Genomic DNA, 13,740 nt, shown 5'->3' on the forward strand with positions numbered 1-13,740 from the left:
ATCTAATGTTGCTTTTACAACCAGAACTCCCCCTTCCAGCATTATCTAAACATAAATGCCAGGATTAAGATCATTTAGAATGCTTCAGACACTTCATCAAATCTTCTATTATGGTATCAAAGCATTATCCTTCTACTTGCTAATGCAGTTTTAAATTGTTTTCCTCAGTCACTCCAACTCTTACTCATTTAATCTTCATTAAACTCAACACAGACTACTGAATTCATCCTCCCAGCTCAAGCAGAAACCAAATTTATACACCAAGCAGCTATCAATGGCTTATCCATGTCTATCACATGGATGCCTCAGGGTTAACATATGTTGATGACAAGGTCAAAGTCTGACATTATCTTGTTTCTTCTCACTGTTGTGAACTCCCTATCCCATCTCCTTGTTGAGAGAAAGCAGACAGGAAAGCATAAGCAGCATGAGGTTGCATTTGTCTCTCAAAATCTCACAAAATGCATTTCAACACCTGTTCAAACCACAGGCAATGTGTTCCATTTCCTAAGTCAATTTTCTTTTAAACACAGATCTTTGGTACCAGTACAGTAAATAAACATACAACAAAGGTTCTACTGGCTGCATCCAGTCCTCTGAATACAACCATCACCAAGTGTTTCTGTTGGCATGACTTGTCCTTACCTGTAATGTGTATCTGTTTTTGAAACAGTTGGTAACCAATTCCCCTTTAGACAGCTGATACAACCATGTTAATTTTCTTCCACTGTGACGACTAGCATAAAATGCAGTAAATCTCTGATAGCTCCGTTCTAACTGTATAAAAACAACAGTAATAAATAAATATTATTGACCTTCATTCACCTACCCTTCCATGTTATGGAAGCAACAGGGGATCATCAAATCTGATCACCCTCAACTACTATGTTGTCTAAATTACACAAACAAATTCAAAGTATTCAAATTCAGCAGACTGAATGAAAAATTCCCCTCTGTTATGAGCTTCCCCTTTAAAGTACCATTTACAGTACAAATGTAAACAGGCATTTAAGGTTCATTCTTCCTTTTAGGATACATTAAGCATGGCTAGAAAAACGATTTGTTTTAACCACCTTCATCCTCCAGGTAACAGTATTAAACTTATCTCTCATGTTAAATATTCTTGTCTTTTCTGGATAAGCACTCAGCAGAAAACTAATGCTTTTAATATCTAAAGATTTTACTGGGCAAAGCTGAAGCAATGGTATGAAAAAGTTTCTTAAATTAAATATATCCAGAAAAACACACTAACAAAGATTTGCTTTAGCTGCTGTTGAATATTTTGAAGAAAGATTCATTAACCAGGGAGTTTTCATGGGGAAGATATGAAAACACATATTTCACACAGTTTCCCCCTACTACCTGACTCAATTATCTTGTTCCAAATATCCTCAGGACAAATAGCAAATACCAGAGACACTTATAATCCTCTCTGATACACAACAGAACAGAAGGAGACACCAGCCTCGTAAAATAAATTTCTCACATCATCATTCCATGTTCAGATGAAGCAAGTGCAAGTGCCTCACCTCAGATGGAAGAGCAAATGTGCAGGACTGCTGGAACGGCCACGATCCGGAACTCAACACTTGGATGCTGAAATCCACTGAAAGAGAGGTGAAGAGGATGAGTTGCATTATCTCACTCTCCCCTAACCCCCTCTTCAAACACAGTCCCAATTCTAACACAGAAATGGTCCTGGCCTTGTGGTCAAACTGACATGGTAAAAAATCATTAAGCACTACTTATTTTTGTCAGAGTATAACCAAAGCTATTAATGAGAGGTGTCCCAGCAGTTGCAGAGCCTTAGATCTACTGTTACAGGCACTCAATCCTCTCTCATTTGGAGAAGTTACTACTGTTTCTATCCCTACAGTGGGTTTCTCTTTTAACACAGAAGTTTGAAAATTTTAAGTGCTCATCATCACTCCACATTACACAACTGCAGGAACAGACCTTTCACACCTATACTGGTAAGACATTTTGGTCAAGTCAAGCATGAATAATATCAAAACTAAGTAAAATTTTAGCCTGACAATACACAACTCTAATTGTAATCCAAGAAATAATTATCAATTCTTGACAGAATTGATCAACATGCTTCAATTGGAAAGTATAAAAAGGTATAAATTGGTAAGTATAAAAAGGGGCATTTAACAACCTGGAACGCAATATACTTTTATCCTTAATACTTTCACATAAGTCTAAGTAATAAACAGTTCAAAATCAAAACTGTTTAAAGAAAAACATCTCTCCAATCAAACATTAAAAAAAGAAGAAAAAAAGGAAGAAGAAAGACATGACTTAAGTATTCAACTTAATTTAGTTATGTACCTAAACATGAACTGCAAAATCAGGAGGCTACTCACAAAATATATAAAGAGCTACTAAATGACAAAGAATAGACCTAGAAGAATAATTTAAACATCCCAGCCATCATGATCAGAAGAACACTAATCTGTGTGAGTATGAGTAAGTCAAATACTCCCCTCATACACTTAGTTCTGCAGATGTAAGAGGAAGCTATATAATGCAAGAGTAACTTAGGTAAAGGTATTACTTACAATCTAATGGTTCTGAATTGGTCAGGTGCTTTTTAAATTGCTCATTCAAATCCTTGCTTACACCAATATCTTGGAACATCCGCTGCAGCTTGGAGGTATACTCAAAACCACAAGCTTGCTGTATTTTAAAAGCACAGATACATCAGGAAGATGCATTTTTGACATTGGATAAGAAGAACATAGTGTTGGAACTTATTTTGTTAACAGAAGATGTAGAAAGTTCTGTATTCCCCTTACTCAAAGTGCCGATCAACCCTGGGATATGAACTTTAACTGTCATTGAAAACTGAAGAAAATTTTATATAAAAATTAAGCAAAACATAATGAAATAGACTACTCAAAAGGACAGTTGACTGTATTTTGCTTAACTCTGCATAAATATGGGTTAACAAAATTAAGCAACTTTTCAGTACTCATTCCCTTGAATAATTAAATCAATGTCATTCATTTGGTTAAGAGTAAGCTTAGCTCCATCAGACAGATATACATTAGAAGTTCTTATGGTTAAAAAAAAAAACCAAACAGAAAAAATGACCTAGGCTGTGTATTTTTCTGTCCATAAAATAAACAAATGAAAGGACATACATCAAATAGTGTGATGACCTGCAGGGCAGTAGATCATGGGACAGTCATGGAATACTCACTTTTAGTTTGGAGATCATGCTTGCCTCAGCATCATCACTAGCACTGTTTTGATGCACAAGTCTCTTTGCCAGCATTTTAGCGTAGAATTTTTGAAACACATCTTTATCCTCAATGTACTTGAAGACAACCATCTGGAAAAGCCAATATAATTTGTAAGGAAAAAATATTCAAACATTTGTCTTGATAAAGCTGCAGCAGGAGCTACTTAATCTGCACCTAAATTTTAAAGATTGAGGACTTTGTTTGGCTTTTTTGGGGGAGGGTGGAGGGACTGCTGGTGTGTGTTTGCTTTAAATATGGATACTATTTTAACACATATACTTATGTATATATAATGATACGGAAAGATGTAGTGGAAACTATATATTTTATATGTATATACAGATTAAGTAAAAGCATAACTTCAATATAGCCACATTAAATCTGCTGTAAAGGGGTTTTTAATAAACAAAATAAAATAATTTTTCTATTTTATATGTATTTATGGACATCTTACCACTTGATTGAGTGTATCTTCCAATTCTGCTTCTTCTGGATTCTTTGAGCTGCAATTAAAGAAGTGCATTTTTAATGAGTCCTAAACCAGCAGAATTAAATCAACATATGGATGCATCTGGAAGCTTCAGAAATAAAAGAATGCAAATTTGAGTAGTTCTGGGATCAAAATCTCTTTAAAAAGGAAACAATGTAATGAAATTAACAGTTCACTGCTCCACCTGTCAGCAATTCTGAAGTTCCCAAATGCCACAGGTTGAAGTCCTGGACCATGACTTGATTGTGACTTGGTAGTCTGGTATTTCCCAGGATTTATGAGTTTAAACATGAACCTCTCTCTTCCTGATGCTAAATGCTATCTTTATTTCTTATCTTAGATAGTACAGTTAGAAGAAACCAGCTCACAGAAATAGGACTTAACTGGGTGAAAGCTCAGGTGGCACCACATTGTCTTCCTCCATCTCATGCTTGTCCACCAGGCAAACCTCAAACCTACCCTGCACACTGTCAGTATTTGTAAAGGAGAAAATAAACCCTCTGCTGAATGAAGGAGGGGATGGGAAAGGGAAAAGTGAGCAAGTTCTCCCATTTTTGGGTTGTTTGGTGGTGGCTTTTTTTTCCTCTGCCAAAACAAATAAAATTTGGCTTTATTGAATTAATATATGAACTATAAGAAGCTGGAAAGCAGTTTTTGTCCTCAGTTTCTGCCCAGATAGAAGAAGGTATTGAAAACAACAGGAGGAAAGCAAGAGTTTTAATGGAAAAAGGGAATGTTTAGCTCTTTACAACATATGACCCAATTTAAGTTTTTCAGTGTAAAAAACCCTACCTACACCTCCTCCTTCAGTTTTATTGAAAAACAAAAATTTAAGAATCCTATAAGGCAAGAAAGGTTTGCTTATTTCCTCCACTCTTCCTTAAAAAGAAAAGCAAACAACACAGCCTATAGGAATGGTCCTACTGAAATGTTTGTATCCAGAAATTGATACAATTCATTTCTTGCAAAGTGAATTTCTGTTTCTGAAGACAGTATAAAACTTCATAGGCTAAAACCTTTTCAAATAAAAGCCAACATGAAATAATAATTTGTCTTTGAGCACATACCTTTTCTTTAGTAAAGAGTCACAGTATCGTGCCAGTAGCTCTGGGGATTTACTGGATGATTGAGCCATTTTCGTCACTGCATTATTATTTATAAATCGACCACAAGCCTATAAATCATGAAAGAAAGTGAAATTTTGCGAGACAGTTTTTTTTATTTTGCATGGAAATAAAAAATTAAGTCCAGCATCTGCTATGACATGCACTTACTTTGTCTAGTGCAGCCACGAAGCCAGCATCATTGTTGAACGCAGACATGACTAAAGCGTTGTATTTCTTATGGACATCCAACACTGTCTGTACATACATTTTTGGATCCTGCAATAAGGAGAGACTGGATTTTGCAACCTGTTGACTTTCTGTTTTCTACTTCCTCCAAAATGGAGCTACTCACTGGCCCAAGAAAAATTGTGTGGGAAAAGTCTATAATGTATTAGAAATAATTTAAAGGTAAACTAGTACCCAGACTGGTTCAGGTGCTGTGTCCAGGACTGACTGATGTTACTGCAAGCTTTCATTTGCAGCAACCAGAGTGCAGAGTGTACCACATTACACAGCAGACAACAAAGTATTTAATCAACCACTGCAAATATTTTCAAAGACTTAAACTTATTTCAGTTCACACCCTGAGAGAGCTGGACAGTCATAAAATGGCAGCTGCAATAGAGGAAAATCTCTGTAGCAAGAATGTGACCGCTGTATATCCAGTAGGTACAACTTAGTACAGACAGCTCAGTCATTGGCAGTTCTTAAAAATTACCTGCTCAACACCCAGTGGCAGCCAAATGCCAATAAACATCAAGTTTATTGTACTCAGACTGAGTTCTATGTGCAGTTACTGATCTTTGCTTCTCAATAAAGATGGAGTGGAGTCAAGGACTAGGGACAATGACGGGCAAGTGAATCATCATGCACATGGGACAGCTACTACACAACAGACTGAAAAAGGCTGAAGTCTTCAATTTGGAGATCAGGTCTCGTTGGCAGGAAGTGCCAGAATATGGGCAGGGTTTTACCAGGATCCTGAAAAACATTTCCTGTTGCCATTGAAGACAGACACGGACTACCATGAACCACCAATCTAATGCCATACTTGAGATACAGAACTGAGATTACTGAGAACTTCTGAGATAAGGAATGCAAGTGGATTTGAAGGACATTCAGAAAAATACTGATTACAAGGACTAAAAAAACCCAAAACAAAACAACAAACCAAAGGCACAGAATGTAGCAGATCTGACTGAAAAGCAGTCCTGTTAACACAGTTAACAGAGGCAAGAGTACTTCTGCAGTAAAAAACTAAAATAGGTGAAATGAGTCAGGCTGGTATGACTATTTCTCTGCACCGACTACAGAGAAACTGAAAAGCATTTGTTCAGTACATGTAACTGAAGCTAGGAAGAATTAATCCTACTGAAGTGTGACAGAGGATTAACAGTGCAATAATGAACAGCAATACAGTGGTGTGAGGAATTCTGGAAGAAAAGGCAAGATTGTTCCCAAGGGAAACAGCCAGAGATACTGCTATGAAAATAAAGAACAAATGTGTGGAATAAGGAACAAAAGCGAAAGATGAGGAAACAAGAAGAGTGTCAGAGACAGGAAGGGTTCTGTACATGGTTGGAGTCAACTAATACATACAAATCTTGGACCTCCCTGCTCTGAAAGATGAAACAATTCCTGGAGAAAGAGCTTCTATTTTTTCTGGCCTAATACTTGAAGGCCTAAACAGGAAAACGCCCTCAAGACTGATAACCACTAAGGGGATGTGCCAAGCATGGAATATATCTAATTTCAAAATTTACAGAGATGTCTACAAATTAAACTGAAGATTCCTGAACTCGCTTCATGATTACTTTATGATTTGTAAAAGATCAACACTGCTAAAAAGCTATGCACTTAACACTGTAGAAGTGAACAAACACTACACTCTTCAATACAGATTACTGCTTTAGTATGAAGCTATTTCAAGAATTTCTAAGGAAAGCAACAAGTTAAAATAAACTTTGTCAAAAATCAAAGTTAATCATAGAATCATGGTGTATCCCAAGTTGGAAGGGACCCACAAGGATCAAAGTCCTACCCCTGACCCTGCACAGGACCACCCTGAGAATCACACTGATGTTATTATCAGTGCCAATGCCTGAGAGCATTGTCCAAGTGCTTCTTGAATTCCACTTTAAATAAAATTTACCAGACTCTATATTCTATCCTTGTGCATTGAAACATTGTGTTTCATTCTTTCTTTTACCCTGGAAAACATATTGTCTATAGAGAGGAAGGTTGGCAAAGGATTTAAACGACTTAATGTTGCTAAGATACAACCCTAATCAATACAAAACTAAGTTTGAAATTACAATGATGGGATAAAAAATCAAAAAAGCAGCCTTTCCAAAGACTGATCTCCTTATATTGTGACCTTTCCTACCATGTCAGTTCCTTCTTCTTCTTACACATGTTTTTCCAAACAGAATAGAGACATTATCAAAAAAAAAAAAAAAACCAACAGAAATTTTCTCTAGATAGTCCCATCCAAGTCAGAATTCCTTAAGATGATGAAATAAAATACAGTCAAATGGAGATAATGCTTCTTGAAACAGTGGACTTTCATGTGTGCTTGTATTGTAAGTGATGGGTGTTGTATTTGCACAACCAGCTTTCCAAGCAGCATGACATCCTGACAAAGAGCAAAATCTCAGAAGGAAACTCACCCTTCCCCTCAAAACAAAACCAAAAACCGCTACAAACCTGCCCAAACCAAATGAAAACAAAAAAAACCACCCCAAAGACTACCAAAATTTAAAAAGAAGAAAGAGTGATGTAAGTTTTGTTTTAAGCCTTCTACCAACATTTGAGAATTGCCAAATCCTTACAAATTAAATTAGTGAGGGAAAGAAGCAAACTGGAAGTTTTATCAGGAAGCATTAACTATCCTCTAATGCAAAAGTGGCAGCAACTACACACAGACTTGTTTTGATAGGATACTTGCATTTAGTGCAGCTTCTCCACATTTCTCAATTGCAGCTAGACCCTGATTATGAATGTGGGTTTCCAAAAGTTTTTTCAGCTCTCCAAGGCCATCCTGGATTCGAGATACAAGGTTATACATGCGACCCAAGTCTGTAAAAGAAAAAAAAAAAAAAAAAAAAGGAAAGCTAACATCTCCCATCTCTACTGGCTATTACTTCAATTTCTCATTTACAAGCTGTCAACAGGAGCTAAGCATCCATTGTCAACAAAAACACACAGGCAACTGCTCCTGTTAAAAGCCAGAAAGAATGACAGTAAACGATTATGTAGTACAGAAAACCTTTGCACTCACCTGGAAAGCTAGCACTAGTTAAAAAGAAAACAATCTGTTATATTAGGTATTATTTACCTTCACAATGCAACAAATCTCAAGAATAAAAACCTACCATTTGAACAGTAGAAAATTTACTTCTAATTTTTAGTTTTCACAGGTTTAAAGCAACGATTTATTGCAAATGGTGTTAAACCTCTCTTATTTAAATAACATTTTGAGGTGCTGCCATGAATTTGAGACTGTTATTAATGTTACTGCTGGCTGTGCTACAAGCACTACATCTTCCAGCTGACCACTGTCCTTTAAATCTCATTCTGAACAAGACAGTTCTCAGAGATCTAAATATTATTTGTAGCCCTTTGCATATCAAGACTTTTACTTTGGGCAGCATCAGTGGTAACAGTTAGAAATTTAAGGTAAAATGTTATGTATTGATATGACCTTAGCAGAACATTATAAATCAAATTGACTTCAATAAAGCACTGTCAGTAAGACAACTCTTTACAAAAAACAGCTTTAAGTGACTGATTGCCAGTAGCACTAATTGCATCTGAAAGACAAAAGAGATTCTGAAAAGCATTACAATAGAACTAATTAAGGTAAAAATAAACTGCTTATCTTTTCACATATGTCAAGGCTTCACATTAAAATCTCACCAGTTTTCAGCCAAGACTTTCCGAATCAATTTGCAATTTTGGAAAGTCTAATACTGAAGAGGATTTTGGGTTTTATTATTCAGTTTCAACAGGATAGATGCTTTGTATTTTCTGAGAGCAGAACTCTTTTAAAGAAAAAAGCAAACTTTAAATTGGCCATAAATCAGGTCCACAAAGCTACCAGTCACCTCTTGCAATCTTGCCCTCACCGAACAGGCACTCCAGTAAAACAGTAAACAATCAGATTACTTACTGTAAACTAAGGAGGATATTTCACCTTGTGAAACCCATCTAAAGGTTGACAGCTGCATCTAGCTCTTCTCAAGTGCAAGGACTTCTCTGAAGGGCTTGTGAGCAATTTATTACGACCAGAGGATTATCAGATTAAACAAAACAGAGCAATCAATGAGCTGGTGCTCTACCTAACTCTGAAATACAACACAGAGTTTTATGCCTTCTAATACTGAAGGGATTACATTCCAGTTCAGTTAGGCTTCTGTACAACATTTTCCTTAAAACTCTGTCAAGCTTAAACTTGCAGATTTGAAAATGAAGCTTTTTTTCCTCTCTGTGAAAACCACGATTGCAACCCAATACTAACTTTTCTAAGAACATAAGAATACCCTGCCGAACTTAAGAGAACAGGTAGGAAAAAAATGCCATGCACAGATACAATAAGCTGCTGCTGTATCTACCCAAAAACAAGTGTTCACAGATTGGTTTACCAGGATGTCTGCGTTAGGTGAAATAAGGAAGAGATGCTACAAAGTCGCATGAAAGATTTGCATGGTAACTCCACCTACGTCATTACAGCCCTCTCGCAATAAACTCAATTGTTTCCCAGAAGTATCATACTGATGTGAGTACCTAACACATGAGCAATGTGTCCCACAACCTTTACAACCAGTTTATGCATTAGTTGCACAATAGATTAAAAAGTTACAGAGCACCAACAGGAGTGGCCTGTAATATGATATGCTCAAACATAGTTTGCATGGGAGGACCTCAAAACCACTGTACTTTCAAGAGCAAAGCAATAAATATTTTAATCAAGCACAACCTTTTATTGTAAGTTTAAGGGTAGTCTACCAAAGGCTATGTTAGCATATGACAAACTGGAGAATGAACTGATTACAGAGATGAAAGAGTGAATTACCAGACTATTATTGAAAAGAAATTTTTGAATCTTGAAATTCCATGCATCTTAAAAAGGGTGAGGGAACTGCTACAATTTCCTTAAGATACCAAATTTCCTTAAGATATCAGAAGAGAAAATATTTTGAAAAAGAAGGAAAAAAATATAAATCAAGCATTTAAAGAAATTCTAGTTAATATTAGAAATAACCCACACGAAAGGAAATCCGAAGATATGTAACTAGACAGTGCCCAAGACACAAGGTATTTCTTTTCTTTTTTACCCAGACAAACTTTTGGAATTGCATCTATTGCACTATGGTAAGTGATTGTTGTAAGAGCTCACATAAACCATGAGCTTGATAAAGTAGGAAGAAAAAAGAAAAGTCTGTGAAGGCATCTTGAGTCTAGAATAAACTTTCTTTGTTCTATTGCTATTTCAATTGTCAGAAGTAATTTAGTCATTTATGAAGTCATTTCACAAACCAACAGCCATTAAAATCTTTTCCAATTATGGAGTAAATATTTACAAACACAAACATCTGACCCAAATACTAGTACAGATGATTTACATTTGAATCAGCTAACTTCTGACCTACTAATCATGCTGAATTGCCCTTTTTGATTTCAAAGCATCTCTTCGTTATCAACATAACAATTACAGATAGTAATAATTCATAGTTACTATTATAAGACTGATATACAATGAGACAGAGTCATAGTTACAATTTAAAACTCTCAAATGAACAATTTCATCATTAGTAACTTAACCACAGCATCTATTATATTCTGCCACTTTTGTAAGAGCAGTGTTTAGGTTATACAGCCATACTCAGACTTGAAATACAGATTTGATTAGTTTCCCAACTGGGAAATCAGAATCATCATTCATCATTATCATCTACATGATCACAGGAATTAGTTCTGGCTGTTATTTTGTGCTCTCTATTAATTCCTGAAGAAACTCATATAAACCAATACAATTGAAAATTATTTAAAGATACCTAATATATCTGATTTATATCTGAAATAATCTTCACTTATTTCAGAGAAAGTGTTGAAGAAGTTTTTATTCTACGTGTTCTTTATGACAATATAAACTTGATCCATTAGCAACACTTAAGGATAATTTTCACCCCAAAATTAACTCATCAATTAACAATTTCCACCCTTTCCTTGTGCTCTATATTCAATATTATGTATTTTATATAGTCTATTTTAAAAGCTATTTATTTGCATCTATTCCTCTTTTAGCATTTCCTTTACATACTTCTGAACACTTTGGATTTTAAAATTCTCAGTGCTGACTCAGGAAGATCCATGGATTAAACTGAAACAGCTGGAAAGAGTACCAGCTCTTCACATGTTTTTCACCTCCCATCTCTCTCACATAAGTTTCAGCTTCTGCTGGAAAGGTGGCTCAAGTGCTCTTGCAACTCTTCCAGCCACATTAAGAGAAATCAAGCTAGTGCTGTTCTGCCTTAATATCTGGGATTGGGGTAGGGTCCTTTGAAGCAGTATCATCAGCCATCCTTATTTCATCAAAACCTGCTTGCCCATCAGTTTAGTGACTATCTTCTATCTTTACCTAATTCCTGAACAAGTGACATTTAGCTAGCACCAGATTTTACGTCATTCACAAATCATCAGGAAGGAGAGCTTTAAGCCTAAAACCAGTGTTTGAAACTCCTTACCTTCATTTTTGTCAGCATCCAACAAATTCTGAAACTCTGTATGAAATATCTCCAGGTGTTTTTCGATAAGTACTTGCTCACACTTTCGTGCTAACTCATCTTGTGTGCTCTCATGGAGATACACCTGAACTCTACGCTGTTCCTCAAGAAGGCGAGCTTCGGCCTACAGAAACACATGAAGAGAGAAACATGAAACCTTCAGGGAAGGCAGAACACAAATCCAACAACAGAAAACAGGTGACTGTTCAGAAAATTCTTCTAGAAAAGAAAAACAAGCAAACCTCTCTCTAGTTTGGTGTTATGGGCCACCTACTTAAACAGATCTTTTTCCAGGAATCATAATATACATTTGGAAGTGATGTTTATGTTGATGAAAATACTATGTGCTGTTTAAATGGCAGGGGGAGAATCACAGCAAGACTGTTTTCCTGCTGCTTGTGAATAAGGAGTTTACAGATAGAAATCTGCTGTCAGAAAAAGAGAAAGCCGCTGACATGAGATGCTGACAGTTTTAGGATCAGCAAGCTCTCCAGCTAGAAGGTAGTTTTGTTTAAGACAAACATGAATGTATTTCATGGCTCCACAAAACTAAAAGGCAGGAAACCGCAATTTAACACTATGCCCATGACAAATTTATTTGAACGTTCTCATCTACATTCTTACACAGAAAACCTTGCCCATAAACTACAATCATTTAAATTATACTAGCATTTAATTTGGCATATGAAATGCTACATATGCATATCTTCCTGGCAAACTAAAATTCTAAATGTCACTGAAGGAATAGAACTTATGCCGAAATGTAAAACTGAAATTGTTTACATAACAGTTACCTCTATTTTGTTTGCTAAAGTGTTAAGGATTTGCATTACAAACCATTGTAATTCCAGCACATTATTAAGGACCAAGGGTGTATATGTCCTCTTATCAGTCCAAATTATTTAAATTAACAACACCATCAAAAAAATGGAATTAGGTTAATTCATTTTCCTAGTTTGCCAAAGTAACAAGTAAGCATGAAAGATCATATTCTGGACAATAAGAAAGGAAGAGTTACACTGCAAGTGCACTACATCATATGTGCCCAGCTTTAAATCATCTCAGCTACTGTTAGCTTCACTCACTCTGTAATGATTTTGCACTTAGGTCTTGTGAAATGGTCCTGGGATTACTGTCTGCTAGAGCTAAATCAGGACTGATCAAAATACAGGAAATGAAATCAGCAATTTGAGAAGGGATATAAGCTTCAGCTCCAGAGTACTTGCCAGTTTCTTACCAGTAAGGAATTATAATCAACTTCCTCACTGACAGCAAATAGCAGCAAATCTTTCTTATGAACACTGGAACAACTCATCCTGTATTTAACCAATTCTGTATTTCTGTAGCTCAGGAAATTCCACCGCTTCTAATGCTGCTTCTTGAAATATCCTTACACCTTCACTTTTAATGTTAACAGTTGACTCTCATTGTGAGCTCTTTTATGAAAAGAAATATTTACTCTAACTTCATGTTTCCTTATACTCTCTTTTTTTTCTGGTGTTCTTATAACTCCATTTTCTTTTTAAAGTCACATTTCAGAAACAAGGGAAAAATAATCAGTTCACACAACAGTATCTTCACTTGTTTCAACTATAAAGATGAAAAGTTCAGTGTAAGACTACATTTCAAGGGATAGTCTTAAGAAGTACTGACCCTTTTCCCTACAGCACATCAGGCTATGCCAGCTTTACTCATGAGTTCTGGCCTGAGAAGAAAAATTCACGGTCCTTCTAAACTCAGTAAGTCTGCCTATATAGCTACATACACACACTAGTTAAGATTTCATTGACTATTCTGCAAGACACTACCACAATTCTACTGTAACCCGGTAACAGCCATGCTATAGTGGTGTGCCCTAGGGTACTCCATGATTTCTTTTTATTTTGCTATGCTATTTACTGCCAGACACAACTCGAAGTATAGTGCTCCAGTGAGAATGTCAAGTAAGTATACTAACAGCTGATGACTACATCCACAGTTCATGCTTCCATCAGACTACCTGTAAAATCTTATAGCCACTAGTCTGTAAGGAGATGCCAAGAGTGCCCAAATGGCTGTATTAATGGGATGTATTAATTTGAGCAGATACATAAGGCTACACACTTTCC

General features: G+C 36.0%; 1 protein-coding gene across 3 annotated transcripts in view; it reads right to left on the reverse strand.

The window, feature by feature from the left end:
• The window catches only part of CUL1 (cullin 1), a 53,746-nt gene that overhangs the window by 5,548 nt on the left and 34,458 nt on the right, over positions 1–13,740 (reverse strand). For all 3 annotated transcript variants that reach the window (XM_015618639.3, XM_015618637.3, XM_019005712.2), the window contains exons 8-16: positions 11,594–11,756; positions 7,795–7,925; positions 5,016–5,123; positions 4,809–4,915; positions 3,706–3,754; positions 3,209–3,340; positions 2,565–2,682; positions 1,530–1,606; positions 646–777 (exon numbers count right to left, since the gene is read on the reverse strand). In XM_015618639.3, coding sequence (XP_015474125.1) covers positions 646–777; positions 1,530–1,606; positions 2,565–2,682; positions 3,209–3,340; positions 3,706–3,754; positions 4,809–4,915; positions 5,016–5,123; positions 7,795–7,925; positions 11,594–11,756 — 1,017 coding nt within the window. The remainder of the gene's footprint in view (positions 1–645; positions 778–1,529; positions 1,607–2,564; positions 2,683–3,208; positions 3,341–3,705; positions 3,755–4,808; positions 4,916–5,015; positions 5,124–7,794; positions 7,926–11,593; positions 11,757–13,740) is intronic.

Source organism: Parus major, chromosome 2 (assembly GCF_001522545.3).
Source record: "Parus major isolate Abel chromosome 2, Parus_major1.1, whole genome shotgun sequence".
In the NCBI taxonomy this organism is placed as follows: Eukaryota; Metazoa; Chordata; class Aves; order Passeriformes; family Paridae; genus Parus; species Parus major.